At 52.8% G+C, this 14,634-nt stretch overlaps 7 protein-coding genes across 7 annotated transcripts; 4 read left to right on the top strand and 3 right to left on the bottom strand.

Moving 5' to 3' along the window:
* Window positions 1-412: 412 nt before the first annotated feature.
* HMPREF1541_10270 (uncharacterized protein) lies at window positions 413-1,237 on the top strand (the record flags this gene model as incomplete). Its single annotated transcript, XM_008714941.1, has 1 exon — window positions 413-1,237. One exon carries the CDS (start codon window positions 413-415, stop codon window positions 1,235-1,237), a length of 825 nt encoding a protein of 274 aa, XP_008713163.1.
* A 496-nt stretch (window positions 1,238-1,733) lies between these two features.
* On the bottom strand, window positions 1,734-3,040 carry HMPREF1541_10269 (uncharacterized protein; the record flags this gene model as incomplete). Its single annotated transcript, XM_008714940.1, has 3 exons — window positions 1,734-2,011; window positions 2,074-2,599; window positions 2,654-3,040. 3 exons carry the CDS (start codon window positions 3,038-3,040, stop codon window positions 1,734-1,736), a joined length of 1,191 nt encoding a protein of 396 aa, XP_008713162.1.
* An 842-nt stretch (window positions 3,041-3,882) lies between these two features.
* HMPREF1541_10268 (uncharacterized protein) lies at window positions 3,883-5,634 on the bottom strand (the record flags this gene model as incomplete). The annotated part of the gene is made up of 1 exon (XM_008714939.1): window positions 3,883-5,634. The coding sequence occupies one exon, from the start codon at window positions 5,632-5,634 to the stop codon at window positions 3,883-3,885; it is 1,752 nt and encodes a 583-aa protein (XP_008713161.1).
* A 336-nt stretch (window positions 5,635-5,970) lies between these two features.
* HMPREF1541_10267 (uncharacterized protein) lies at window positions 5,971-7,329 on the bottom strand (the record flags this gene model as incomplete). The annotated part of the gene is made up of 2 exons (XM_008714938.1): window positions 5,971-6,169; window positions 6,233-7,329. 2 exons carry the CDS (start codon window positions 7,327-7,329, stop codon window positions 5,971-5,973), a joined length of 1,296 nt encoding a protein of 431 aa, XP_008713160.1.
* A 991-nt stretch (window positions 7,330-8,320) lies between these two features.
* HMPREF1541_10266 (uncharacterized protein) lies at window positions 8,321-10,417 on the top strand (the record flags this gene model as incomplete). Its single annotated transcript, XM_008714937.1, has 8 exons — window positions 8,321-8,373; window positions 8,445-8,492; window positions 8,543-8,616; window positions 8,679-9,002; window positions 9,055-9,178; window positions 9,233-9,315; window positions 9,370-10,097; window positions 10,154-10,417. 8 exons carry the CDS (start codon window positions 8,321-8,323, stop codon window positions 10,415-10,417), a joined length of 1,698 nt encoding a protein of 565 aa, XP_008713159.1.
* A 618-nt stretch (window positions 10,418-11,035) lies between these two features.
* On the top strand, window positions 11,036-12,555 carry HMPREF1541_10265 (uncharacterized protein; the record flags this gene model as incomplete). The annotated part of the gene is made up of 2 exons (XM_008714936.1): window positions 11,036-11,363; window positions 11,468-12,555. 2 exons carry the CDS (start codon window positions 11,036-11,038, stop codon window positions 12,553-12,555), a joined length of 1,416 nt encoding a protein of 471 aa, XP_008713158.1.
* Window positions 12,556-13,489: 934 nt separating this feature from the next.
* Window positions 13,490-14,484, top strand: HMPREF1541_10264 (uncharacterized protein; the record flags this gene model as incomplete). Its single annotated transcript, XM_008714935.1, has 2 exons — window positions 13,490-13,521; window positions 13,614-14,484. The coding sequence occupies 2 exons, from the start codon at window positions 13,490-13,492 to the stop codon at window positions 14,482-14,484; spliced, it is 903 nt and encodes a 300-aa protein (XP_008713157.1).
* Window positions 14,485-14,634: the final 150 nt, after the last annotated feature.

Below are 14,634 nucleotides of genomic sequence, written 5' to 3'. Positions count from 1 at the left end.
CCCCGCAGCTTTCTTAACTTCGTTCGCACGGCATAACATTCTTGCATAGTACCAATGTCCCTCATCATTGCAGCATCCATTTCCTTTCGGTGGTTATTATCTCTCGTCGGATCAGAGGGTCGTTACCCATCCTAACCCTCCGACGGCTTTTGCGCCCTTCAGCCTGAATCGATACCCAACATCTTCTTTAGTCTATATCCTCACAAACCTCGAGCCATCCTCGTAGGTCCCCATCAGGTCTCTCGGAACCAGACCCCGGTACAGCGAACGAGGACCGGCAACTAATCCGTCGACACGGAGTCGGCTGAGGTCTTCCAGAGTCAGATCTTCACCTTTGTGGTTGGCCGAGAAGAGAAGCATTTTCCATATCCACTCCGGCGTCATCGAAGCGGTCTCAAAACCAATGCAAGTTATGGTCACAAATGGCATGCGCGAATCCGTTGACCTGAAGACTCACTTGAAGGAGATCGAGCTGGAAGTCTTCACGCTATTTCTCGAGTATGCCTACAAGGGAGTCTATCGAGCGCCTATAAGATCGCCAAAATCTAGTCCATCTCAAGTCGCTGGGCAGGGGCCGCAAGTCGACACGCCTAAAGCTCTTACGAAGGTGCAGAAGCACTGCATCCAGTGTGGTTCACGTGATTTTGGTTCCGGGCCCCGCAGATGCAGCATATTGAATTGCATTACTTACGGCGGTCGCAAGTCAGTTGGACCGTACTGCGGCTTTTGTGGGAGATACAACCATACTGGGTATTCGCTAAAAGCTTGTTCATGCACGGGCAAAAGCGGCAGTGAGCCCAATGCCAAGGATTCTGGATTCAGCAGCCTCGTCTATGCTCTCGAAACCAAATCCCATGCGGAGGCGCGCACATATCTCGAGAATCTTGACCCCCCAGTCCGTCCCACGAACGCCATACGCTGCCACGCGAAGCTGTACGTGTTTGCTCAGCAATGGATGATCGAGCCCTTGAAGAAGCTATGCCTCCACAAGCTGCACAGGGATCTTCAATCTCTTGCTCCGGCTGACAACTTTATCGAGATCATTCGCCTACTTTCGTACACCTACGAAAATACATCTACCGTTATCGACAAAGAGCTGAGAGAACTCGTCAGTGCTTATGCTATGTGGAAGGCCAAGGTTTTGGTCAAACTGGACGATTTCAAGGCGTTCTTGCGGACGGGTGGCGAAGTGGTCGAGGATCTAACGTGCCAACTTGCTGAGGCATCCGGTTCTTGAGGACATTACAAGCACATGACATCGTCCTTGACGATCGCTCGGAAATTACATTTTGATGGGAGCAGTGTCTCCTGTGGAGGACAGGAGCAGTGGAACATTGCACCGAATCTTGATGTGGGATGACATCTGGAGCGAAAAGTGATGGCCTAGACAAAGCCGAAGCAAGCCCAGAGGAGTTCACCTTGAGTGGTGAGAATGTGAAGTACTAGACAACGGAAGATCCTGAGTACAGATTCGAGAGCGGGTACGAACGGACCCATTCACTAGGGATGCACTCCATATGGCTTCCGGAAGATAGCATGGCCTCTCCGGTCGCCCTCACATACCGCGCGTGGCAGTTGCGATCAAGGGTACAGAGCGAGCCTCAACGCTCATAGATTTGCAGTTTCCATTCGTTGCTTCTCTGCGGGCCAGTATTGCGAGAAGTCGTGTCTGTGAACCCGAAAGTCAGCAAGATTGTTCGCAAATACGGCCAGACTCCTGCCGCCCTCTCTACTCACCCAAGAATGTACGCGCTTTTCAGCATCTCCCTCCTGACCTCCGTCGAGCTGTTCATCATCCTGAAGAACTCGTGTTCCGAAGCCTTCTCCGGATCGGTGTCTCGCAGCAGACAAGTGTTGCTGTAGCTGACATTGTTCGTGATATCCTGATACTTCTGTCTTCGGATGTCTGCGTACCTGTCCAGCAAGGAATCGTCACAGCCCTTTCGAAGGACGCCGATGAGACAGTCGGCCAGTCCCCCGGCGTCGCAGATGCCCGTGGTCAGACCCATACCTGGATTTGAGAGCTGTATCAGTAGATGAGGCCAACGAGACGATCGAGTCAGTCTTTCTTACCTCCAAACGGCGAACAGGCATGTGCCGCGTCGCCCGCCAGAAATGCCCGGCCCTTTCGATATGAAGGTGCAGATCGCTGGTGGATGCGGTACGGGCTAACTATCTCGACCGTGTACGCGTCTTTGGGCAACGGCTTGGGTCCTGGAAAGATAGCCTCGAATTTCGAGTGGACGTTGGCCAAGACTTCTTCTCTGGTCAGATCTGGCTTTTCGGCGTACGAGACGCGCCAGAGATCGGTTGGATCTATCTTGCCGACGAGACAGAAATGGTCTGGGTGGACAATGAACTGGGAGCGGTCGAAGCCGTGTGCTCTGAAGGGATACCGAACGTTGCAGGCGACCAGCCACTGTGGGAGAGTGAAGCCATCGTAAGTCAAGTTCAGGAGTTTTCGGACCGTTGATCGTCCACCGTCACAGCCCGCAAGGTATTTTGCTGAGATCTCCTTGTTGCCCTCAGGCGTTTCTACTGTTGCAATCAGAGCGCCTTCTACCTCCTTGATATTTGATAATTTGTGGTTGAAAAGGATCTGAAGAAACAATCAATGAAGTGGATTTCCGGGCGGCGGGGGGTGTCGACTCACACTGGCATTTTGATACTGGCTCACGTGTTGCTTCATGATTTTGGCAAGTTCATATTGTCCACAGAGGACTGCGTCGAAGGAGCCAGGAATCCTGTCCTCTGAGCGGAACTCACCGAGCGTTTTGTTATCGATGGTGATCCATCTCAAACGAAAATCGTAGTCGGAAGGTACCATCCCAACCGAACGTGCTTCGGCCGCCACGCCAGCTCTCTCGAGCTCGACGATTGCTGGAGCACCGTATGCCATTGCTCGAGGCGATTTATCAACATCAGGCAAGCTCTCGACCAAGATAACGTTGATGCCTGCTTTGGCGAGAAAGAGCATCGTAAGGAGACCGACTGGACCGGCACCCACGACAAGCACCTCACAGTCCGTCGTGCTGCCCATCGTGGCTGACTTGAGTTGAAATGGATCCGTTCGTGTAAGGGTTTAAAGAGGTTGGTCGCCAACCGCAGAATTGGGTTGATCGATGTCGGAGTGTATCGTTGTTGGCGAGTGAGAGATACTTCTTGAAGGTAAATCCAAGGTTCTGCGTCGAACCCACTCGCATGCCATCTCCATGAGAGGCAGGTCCTAGTTCAACGCTTTGCCGATGAAAAGGCTGATGTGGGGCCGTGGAGGGGCAGGGTCTGGGGTATGCCCGTCGCGAAGGGGGTCACGGTCGCCATATGTGGGGTAGATTTCGGATCGAGAACTTTCAAGTTAACTCTTCAACGTGCGTAGCTCTGTTATTCTTGGGATCGCTTAATGTGCACTTGGCAAAGAGTTTCTCCAATGATGAGGCAACAAAAGCAAGGTAAAAGGGCTGTCGTGACCTCAGCCTCAGAACCATATCTATTCAATAAGGTATCCCATAAAACTTTGATGACAGAATAGCCACTATTTCTAGCCGCTCATGTAGGTAGCTCGTGAAGGCTGGTCGATGTACATATTTTTCTGCAGGAGAATATGTGTCAGTCTTTGCCTCGATTCACTGTTCGCTGAAAGGAGTGGATTTCCGAAGCACGGAATAGTAGCGTGATAGTAGAGATTAAGTCATTTCACACGCTTCGGGTGTCTAGTAGCACTGAGTATAGGTGGTTAGCTGTAGCTCAGAATAGATTATATTCTCATCAGTCGGTGGTCATGTACGTGAGAATGAAAGCGTACGCATACATATATAAATACATCGAGTTACCAACATCGCTTCGTCATCGCCACCAAATATGTCTTCATCTTCGAACAGAGGACTAGGAAGCTCCATAGTACACCTCCAGCTCCGCTACCGAGGTAAACGACGACGTTCCACCCGGCACGCCAATGATCTGCACCCCGTCGCCCACCACGTCGTCAAACGTGAATGTGAATCGTTGTTGCGGGTTGGCGGCTGCGCTGTATGGATACGGAGGATCGATTTTCAATCCCGCAACATCCGTCCACTGGAGGTTCTGACGCACCTGCACAGTCAGGTTCGCAGAGAAGTAGCCACCATCAGGAAACGAGTCGCCAGTCGTGTAGACGACACGATTCGTGTTCACGGGCATGGGCCAGGTGTAGCCCCAGCGGTCGAGAGGTTTGGTGGTGTTGTCCCAGCTGTCCTCGCTGTAAGTCGTATCCCCGTTGTTAAGGTAGAGAAGGTGACCGTAGTGAGAGGTCTTGTCAATGGCAACCGTATCGTCAGCTCGGGCCAAGTTAGTGTCGTCACTGGCTTGGTTTGTTGGCCTTGCTGCGGACCCTCCATACCTGGTGACTACAAGGGGCCGCAAAGAGAAGCAGTAATTCCAGTCACTACCAGCCGCAGCGCCGACAAACCAGTTGGACTGAACCCACATGTCCATCCCATCGGCACTGATAAACTTCGATGGTATGGTAGTTGCGTAGCCACCATTCTTGGGTGTCGTGGTGTTCATGCCGAACCATGGCGTTGGGCCAAAGTCCTTGTGGTGAAAGAGCGTGAATGGACCCCACGGCTGTGGTGCTTCATAGAACTCGAAGCTGTAGTCGGACCAGCTCGAGTAGATGTACCGGTCCAAGGGCGCATTGTAGACGACGCTGCCCTGTGAGATAATGGAGAATCCATCTGTGGTCGTCCCACCGGGGTATTCGCGCCGATTGTCGTGCAGCACAGATCGACGTGCGTTGATGTCGCTATCCCATGCAGGAGATGAAGCGGTGCCGCTAAAGAACTCCCAAGTAGTGATATCCTGGATTGAAGAGATAGGTGCACGACCAAGGTAGAGGTCTTGCGGATCAGGAACTGCATTGTTGACTGAATCTCTCCAGTTGTTGTCTAAGCCGTAAGCATAGACATACTTTGCGTCGTTGGCCCCAAGCACAGATGCATGAGAGTTGCTTTGACCAAAGTCAAGAAAGAATACGGTGGTAAAGACGTGGTTGGAGAACATTGCTTTACCTGTTGGCGTCCATGTCACTCCGTAATCCGTTGATCGGAGAATGCTTGCTGCGGGGGCTTCATTGAAAGCGTCTCCCGTCGGTCCACCTCCAGGTCCAGCTGTCCCATTGTTCAGGTCCTGTACCGCAAGATATAACTCGTCGTGGCCGTCTTCGTCACCATCAACTGCAACAATACCGGTCGGCTTGCGGTTGTAAGACCCCGGTGTCCACACCGGTCCGAGTGCTGTCCCGGATGCGAGCCTCATCCCCGTAATGCCGGTCTCCGGCGTGCCGTCGAGACGGTTCATGACGATGTCGCCGAAGTCTGCCTGATCTGCCGAGAAACCGCGGCCGTCTCCATTTGCGGTGTAGAGACTTCCGTCGTCAGCCCATGTTGTTGGCCATAGATCTCCGTCGCTGGCGTCAATGTTCAGTGTAGAGGAGTACGCCACATTGGCGGTCGAGAAGAAAGTGCTTTCGGGCTCCACCAGGAAACTGGTAATACCACTTGCCCTCTTCAGCTTCGGTAAAGCACGAGACAGGGATGGGACGGCTCCAGTGAAGCTGCCCGACAGCAGTAGGACCGTCCAAAAGGTGCAGAACGCCATGTCGAGCATCCACGTATCCCCCGGTGGAAGGAAGAGACGGGCAGTTTCAGTACAGATGCGGGAAGGAAAGGCCTATTGGGAGACTCTGTAGACTGTCACCTAAGTAAGCAGGAGATGCAACCCGCCATATACGCTGGCAAGCTCATCGGTCGTATTCGAAGAAGGGACATGAACTTGCGATATTGGAGATCGGCTTTTATTGGTTGCCTGTAGAAGTCGAATAATCGATCTTCTGTAGGCGGAAACCTGCTCCAACTCCGCTAGCGCGTTGCATGTGAGAGGGCGATCAAAGCTTCCTTGGACGCTACCAAGGCCATGGCATTGGCCGGTTGCAGGTCATTGGTGTTCGTTTGGTAGAGACGAAAGTGTCTTTTCAAGATCCTGACGCATCGCTTGAAGAGACGGACTGTATTCACTTTCGTCGCCGAATGCATCACACGCATGTCTCAACGTAGTCCAGGTTTCTGGTGTGGCTAATGACGCGAGCAATGGATTAGAAGCCGCCATGTTAGCACCAATCGAGATGGCGAAAATACTGACAGGTTAGTGTTACTGCCGTCAAAGAGATTCAGCTTGCTTGACCTCAAGGACGACTCACCTCGCATAGAGGGTCCATTTGTTCGGTAGACAGGTCGTTAAAGCTGAGGTGGCGCTCTTGATAAATTCATGGTAGTATTGAAAGTAGGCGCGGCATTGGTCCTGCAGTTCCACGGCCATGTCTTGAGAGTCTATGATTTTGACCACGGAGGACCATGCTATTGAAACCAGATAAGCCCAATATTGAGTGCAGAGAAAGGTTGTTTGAGGAGAGCGCTCTTCATCTGGTGGGTTGCTCGTTGGTAAGAAGCGAAACGATTCTGGCAACAGAGAATACCAGTGATGAACCTGTTCCTCGAGCTCTCGTGCAATCATCGGCGCATATTCAAATGTGCCTCTTGCTGAAAGGGTGATCGCTGTAGTGTTACGTCGCAACATCCTTCTCATGGCTATCTGGGCGAGCAGGTAAGTTGCTAATTGGTCCGAAGGAGGGCTGCCAATACTTCCAGTGGAAGACATGTCAGGAGTGGCCGGTTCAATTTCAAACGACCAAATGTCGATACCGGATGGAAGGGGGATATCCTCCTCGTACTCCGAGGCATTACTCTCTGCGAGCTTGAGGGGCACAACTAATTCACCTTCAATTAGCAGCACCGATCGGTATACGCGTACCAAGTGCTCCAGATTTCTCCTGTCGTTCTTGAAGGCGCCTGTGAAGTATAGATCCTGGGCTTTCTTGATGGCCAAAACTGCCAGGTCGTGGGCTTGGAGCGGCTTGAGAAGGAGATAGTAGTGAATGCTTGCTGCAGCCAGGCATTGTAAACTGCGCAGACTCTGTTCAAGCACTATGAGGTGCATCATTCGGAGGGCCGTTGTGAGATACATTAGGTCTGGTCTGTCATGGAGTGCCGTACTGTGGGTGTGAGCTTGAGCAACGGCCCCGCTACCAAGCACCATGAGAACCAAGAACGAATCGGTGCTTGGCTCGAAAGAGCTCTTCAGACATGCTTCAACGACCCTCGAGAACGTACTCTCAAGGATAGGGTACCAAGGATGTATCTTCTCAGAAAAGCTCTGCAAGGCGGCCATTAAATCTTGGTGTTGAAGCATAAAGATAGGCGATGCCGAGGCTGAGTCAATCTGACAGTTTCGTTCCATCTTTAGCAGATGATTCCCATAGTTTTCGCCTAGGCCAGCTCTTTGGGTGAAGCTACTTGCTTGGACCTGCATATACGGGAAATCCCACGACAGGCTCGTGCGTCTTGTAGCAGGGGCTGGTGCAGCCTGAAGCGTCTGGGGACTCAAGTCATGATTGCCCGGGCGTGGAGTCTGGCTGTGACGGTTGGGACTGGCTGCTACAGCATGCTCTATGCGGTTTAGCTGTGTTCTGATTTCAGCTATGTCGCCTTCAAGACTATATCGTTGATTAGCATTGAGTAGACCCACTCAGCTTCCTCCAGGAACGAGGCGTGCAGGTCGACGATACGTACTTGAAAGGTGTACGATCAGCGGGCTAGGAGTGGTCAGAACTGCACAATTTGGTATCACTTTGACACTTGTACTGACCTCTGGATACGAACACTCCAGACTCCGCGTGGTGCAAGTGCTACAGGTTGGACGCTTTCCGTCGCACCTGGTCCGCCGGGACCGGCATGCTGTACAAGCAAGTACCCGCCTCGGCCGATGCTCTGTGCTGCTCGAAGTGACCATCATTAGTTGGTTCAAGGGAATGATCTGAGGGCTTGTCTAGCAGATAAGCGCGGAGGAAGTTTACATTCTCCGCTAGGTAGTGTAGGCCCTTACGCCGTCATATCCCAACCCCGCATCTTGGTCAATGACTTTTCCCGGCACACTCCGCGCGGAGTAGTAGCTGTCTTCCGCGGGTCCGCCAGTTTTTAGGGTATCCTGGCCCCTGAATGGGCATGATAGCACCACCGTGGGCTCAAATTTGACTTCGTAGTTGGACGAAATCCTACCCTCTGCAGAGGTAGATCCTACCCCAGCTCCCAACTCCGACCATACACCAACCGGGAACAGCAAATTGACCTGTTCGAATCGAGCTACGCATCCTGTTCCCCGCGTCTCTCATCCCCGTGGGACTGAGATGGGGTCGCGATGAGGAGCGCTGGCCACCTCTACAAGAAGTGCCATGAACCTTATTCGAAGGAAACTCCTGGCCACCATATCCGGCCACGAGGCTCCGTGAGTATATGATCCGTCCATCATCCACGTTGTTCGCTTGACAACCTCGCTGAGTGCTGACCCTCCGACAGTATCTCCAAATCGCTTGCGACCATCATTATGGCTTCACCATTGACAGAGTACCTCGTCCCCTAGTCAAGTTCCTTATTGCAGACTGATCAATTGGTAGGATCGACTATAACGTGATCGACCCGTCCAAGAAATGGAAGATTCTCCGCGTTCAGTGGCGCTATGGTCTCTGGGGTGTGTTGAATTTCCTTCGTGTCGTACGCTGCAGGCATATCTAATCAATTTCTGTTTTCCAGCGCTATGGACTTCGATCGGCTCAATGATGCTTGGATTTGATTATGTCATCGGCGGCCAACTGGCATCGCTACCTGAGGTGCAGAAGTTCTTTGGAATTCAGTTACCGGACGGGTCCTGGGTAGTGCCTGCAACGTATCTGTCCGCTTGGAACGCCATTGGTCTCGGCTGTCATGTTGTCACCGCGTGGTTTGCTGCGCCCTTGTTCGAAAAATTTGGTCGGAAGCCGATGATAATCATCGCTGCGTTGATATCGACCGTGGCCGTTATTCTCCAACAGTTGGCTCCGAACTGGCGAGTCCATTTGGCTGGGCGAGCGGTCAATGGTATAGACCTTTCGCATATCTTCCTTGTCAGTGACTGATCAAGTTCAAAAAGGTATCGCTATTGGTATTATGTTTACCATATCCCCGCTATGGATTGGAGAGACTAGCCGCCCGGAGCTTCGAGGTTTCTGGCTATGCTTCTTCAATACGAGCATCGTTTGGGGCCAGATGCTTGTGTAGGTTTACGAATACAAACACGATGGAAATTGGCAAGACTGACATGTTCCCAGGGTGATTGTAGCACGAGCTTCAAGCGGAATCAACACCAAGTGGCAATGGTGGACACCCGTCGTTGGCATGTACTTTTTCCCGCGTAAGTGGCCAAATTCTATGAGTGAATCGAGAGCCAGCGGTTTACATCTCTCAGTGATGCTTGTCATTGTTTGGCCTTTCTTCCCAGAATCCCCGTATTGGCTGGTTCGCGAAGGTCAGGATGATGAGGCTGAACGCTCACTCCGACGAATGTACGGCTTTGATGACAACGAGTTCTATGAGATCGAAATGAAGCGTCTCAAGGAAGACGTCGACCTGTCCAAAGCGATCACCGGAGAAGCTACACGCGCCAAAACCATCTTTGGTTTCATACCTCTCCCAACCGCGGAACTCGAATGTTTTAACCGCCAAAATCGCAAGCGTACTCTGACAGCAATCTGTGCTGCAAGCTCTCAACAAGTCATTGGTGCATCTTTTGTCATTGGAAACGCAACGTACTTTCTCGATTTGATCGGTATCGAGAATTTCTTCGACGCTTCAATCGTGCTTTACGTTGTGATGCTGCTTTCAAGCGCAGCAGCATTTCCACTGAGCGAAGTCGTTGGTCGTCGTACCATGATCGTACCAGCTCAGTTCGTGCTCTGCTTCCTATTGCTGCTAATTGGCATCATGGGGTGCATACCTGAGCAGAAAAAAGCCGGATGGGCAATTCTCGTCTTCATCTACCTCTGGGCTATCGTGTACCAGCTCAGTATTGGCGCAACGGGATTTGTACTGGCGAGCGAGATCGCTACGATGAGACTGAGAGCAGTCACTCAAGCACTGGTGACTATGAGTAATGGTGTCTGGGGTCTGATCATGCAGTTCACCATACCCTACATGGTCAGTACTGTTTCTGGTGCTCTCAAATCCACTTTCCAAACTGATAGCTTGGACAGATCAACCCTGACGCAGGCCATCTCGGTGGAAAAGTTGGATTCATATTTTTCGGCCTGGGGTCCATCGCTGCAGTGCTCGGATACTTCTTCTATCCGGAAACGAAGGGTGTTCGATTTGGACAACTGGATCAATTGTATGACGCCGGTGTGCCTCCCAGACACTTCAAAAAGATGTCGCAGCGAGATACGACGAACAATGTCGTTGGTACAGCAGAATCAAAGCACGCTGAGGTGGAGGTCGAAGAGATGGAGCATTCGAAATGATGATCAGGCTAGGAAACTCTACGCTCATACTTAGGGAGCAAGAATAGTTTGGATTGATGTGACTTCAGTTATACCAGACTGGCAGTCTGGTTTCGCGGGCTTAATGCTTCGACCTATTATATTGCTACTATTGACCCTAGTTGCAGAGCTTATGCGGCGCACAATCAGCAATCGTTATACCTTGGTGGTGGCTCAATGATTGCGGGAGGAGTCGACATGTAACAAGTTCCACCTGGTAGACACACCAGGAAGTCTGTATAACCCTTGAATGACTCAGAACTAGTGGACCGTGACTCTTCGCATAAACTAGCAACTGCTGGCATCTTTTCACAGACTCGTCTTTTAGGAGCTGGCGATGAGCCCCACACAAAGACCGCGGAAGTTCAAATATTTCCGCGACCTCCGACTTAGCTGTTCTCCGCGACTCACGGATCTCGTCGTTGGCTTGTCTTGGAGTAAATTGGCAGTTTGTGGGGTGGTCACGCGTGCCGAAAATTGTAGCGGGGTGATATTACCTCTTCTCAGAGAATGGTCCGTCATATAAACCCCTGAGTTCAACAATATACAGGATAAATATAGTTGGAGCACCCAGTTTGAATCACGTCAAGGCCTAACTCCATGCCGGCGCAGATGGCTCCTTCATTCTCAGCTACATCGCTGCTAGGAGATGACCTGCTTTCGGCAGGCACCAGGCGAAAGACAGCGCGTACAGCACGTGTGTCCAGCTGGGACCATTCAGGCCTCAATGAAGACGCATTCATTATCCAGCCCGGCGAGACAGCGCTGCTCGCCGATATTGAAGGACCGGGCAAAATCACACACTTGTGGTTCGTACAGGCGTGTCGCCGAAATCTTGGTCCTGGTCTGATTCCCTTTACGAAGGGCGGTGCTCCCATAATGGAGATAGGTAATGGGTTGGGTTTCAATTATGAGGACAATGACCCTGGTAAGTCATTCCATACAAGCCTCTGTTCCCACCATCACCCAGTTCACTCAGAAGGGGCATGGACATGACGACCCATGCTTATCACGTACGTTGCCATGTCGCAGATTACTATCGCAAAGTCCTGATCAAGATGTACTGGGACGACTCGCCTACGCCCAACGTGCTGGCACCGCTAGGCGATTTTTTCTGCCTGGGCCACTCCTTGGCCGCCAACTTCCAGTCCCTCCCTTTCACGGTCTCAGTGAGACCGACAGATGAGCACAAGTTCGGTGGTGCTGCGGCCTTGAACTGCTACTTGCCAATGCCTTTTAAGTCACGGGCACGCATTGAGATCGAGAACCAAGGCGAGCACGCCTACGTGCAGTATTTCTACATTGACTACGAGCTGCAACCTCCCACAGCACGAGCGGATGGCGACGATGAGATCCTGTATTTCCACGCACACTGGCGGCGTGAGAACCCCACCGAGGGATGGGCACCCAATGCGATGCAGACCAACAGCCTGGAGACGCAGGTGCCGAACCTCGATGGTCAGGGTTATACGATTTTGGACACGAAGGGAGCAGGAACGTACATTGGCTGCAACCACTCAGTGCTGCACTTCCAGGGCACATGGTGGGGCGAAGGGGACGACATGTTCTTCATCGACGACGACACATGGCCGCCCAGCATGCACGGTACGGGCGGTGAAGACTACTTTACGCAGGGCTGGGGCATGCAGCGCAACGCCTACCCCTTCAGCGGCAGCATTGTTCACCACGAGGACACGGATATTCAGCCTGGCGGCTTCCAGGTCTCATATCGCTGGCACCTGGCCGATCCAGTGCGGTTCAACAAGCGCCTCACGGTCAAGATGGAGCATGGCCACGCCAATCACCTGCGGGACGACTGGTCCTCGACAGCTTACTGGTATCAGACGCTCCCTGGACCGAAGCTAGAGATCCTACCTGTGGAGGCCAGGTTGCCAAACCGGCCGACGGTGGTACAACCGCCGGAGCCGGCCGCAGACAGGCCGTTGACAGAATTGCAGAAGAAGCATATTGAGCAGCGGGAGGAGAGGTTCAAGGCTCATATTAAAGATCACGAGGAGATGATGGAGAGGAGGGCGAAGGATTCTAGAGAGCGAGCCCAAAACAATGTTGAGATCGCAAAGGATATTCGTAGGCGGTTTTTGCAGAGCTTGGATGGTTAGTTTCAGAGCAATAGACCCGTGTCAGATCAGTCGAGTCGATTCGCTGATGCTGAGATCCCGAAAATTCAAGTCTGGTGGATGCAGGCAGTAAAAGTCTTGGCGCTACCGAGACGATCTCTATCATATCGACGAACGTTCTAATCCAGTGGCGTACGTTGCACTTTGGCTGAAGACAAATTTTGATATTTTCAGATGATTGAGCCCTTCACCAATGGCCAGGCGGCCGTTCCCTCTGTTTCTCCCGTGGAGGCACTTCCTGGCCCCTGTGCGCCCATTCAATAGTGGCATTGATGTTTGGCACCACAAAGGTGCGGTAACAACTCCAAGTCCTTGGTGGAAAGATCTTTGACGCGACGTTATTTGATAAGGGAGGATCATTCTTCAAGGCTTCTACAGCTAAGTCAGGTCCAAGGGCTCATATGGGCAAAGTACGAAGTGAAATAGCTGCCTCTACAGCTCCTTTCGTAATGTCGCGCGATGGTCTCCCAAAGCGTGTCCTAGGGGTGGGCAGGATTTTCCTGAGCGCCATCTACCAGCTCTTCCAAAGGCTTTGTGTCGATAATAATCTGCTGTGCATTATCTGAGGTGGTAACTTAGCTTTCTTCTAGGTCAAAAACAGCACTGAAACTCAGTCCTGAGCGCAGAAACGCTACTACAAGAGCATCAGATACACGTGGCTACGGTTATTACTGCTTGCTTTGAAGAACCCGTCAAGTAAATATGGCGGTCAACACTATCCCAACGATGTAGAGGGAGGTAGATATACACAAAGTTTCCGGATGTGTCCACCTACGAGGCTGAATGGTGCCGGCTTACAAGGCTGCGAATTCGGGCATCGTGCGGGCTCAATCAAGTCTGTCTTAGTACACATCTTCATTCAAGCAACCCTCGCATAACAAGTCTATATTGTGGTGTCGGCCTCCAGACCGCCATCATGACATCCGATGCCCAATTTGACGCCGCCCTGTGAGCATGCCCTCCGTACTCGCCATCCCCTGCCTACTACCTGCCCGCTTCTACCCCACCGCCTGAACAACCACTAACCCAACTCTACGCAGCGACCTCCTCCGGCGCCTGCCACCCACAGCAATCCCTACGCACCTCAACTCTTTAACCGCTCTCACCCCGTCTCTAACGGAAGACCTCCTCTCCTCCGTCGATCAACCACTCAACACAGCCCTCGACCCCTCCACCTCCCGCACCTACCTCCTCTGCGACTACAACCGCGACGGCGACTCCTACCGCTCACCATGGTCCAACAAATTCTACCCGCCCCTCCCCGCCGCCGAAGAAGCCGACGCCACATACCCGTCTGAGCGCGTGCGCCGCATGGAGGTCGAATGCAACGCCGCCTTCGACGTCTACCGCAGCATGTACTACGAAGGCACCGAGAGCGAGGGCGCCGGCGGCACCGCCGTCGGCTCCGTCTACCTGTGGGACCTAGACGAGGGGTTCGCGGGCGTGGTGCTGCTGAAGAAGGAGGGCGGCAAGGCCCGCGGTGGCAGTGCCGCTTGGGACTCGATACACGTGTTTGAGGTGGACGAGCGCAGCACGCGTGGCACTACGGGGTCGAGCTCGCGGACCAGCCACTATAAGCTCACGAGCACGGTGATCCTGCATCTACAGAGCTCGCTGGATAATGCGACCGTCAAGGAGGACGGTCTGCAACTCGCGGGCAGCATGACGAGGCAGGTCGAGGCGGATCTGAATGTGGAGAGCGTGGGTAGTCTGGCTAAGGACGGCGGGCATGTGGTCAACATTGGACGCATGGTGGAGGACATGGAGGGCAAGATGCGCAATCTGCTGCAGGAAGTGTATTTTGGCAAAGCCAAGGATGTGGTCGGCGACTTGAGGAGTGTGGCGCCCTTGACGGGTGTGCGGAGGGACCGGGAGATGCAGCAGAATGTCATGGCGAGCATGGGACGGTGATGAGTGCGATGCGCTACGGATCAAAGGCAGGGGCGCGGGCGCGGGCGCGGGCGCGGACGTCGCAGCCCTGACATCGAGAATGGTATAGAAGAGTCAGCACTTGAGGTACGAACAGCGCTACGATAGACATGCGAGGAACTCAAGAACAAA

This window comes from Cyphellophora europaea (assembly GCF_000365145.1).
Source record: "Cyphellophora europaea CBS 101466 unplaced genomic scaffold supercont1.12, whole genome shotgun sequence".
NCBI lineage: Eukaryota > Fungi > Ascomycota > Eurotiomycetes > Chaetothyriales > Cyphellophoraceae > Cyphellophora > Cyphellophora europaea.
The sequence above is the reverse complement of the archived record's forward strand: the minus strand, read 5'-3'. Positions and strand labels throughout refer to the sequence as shown.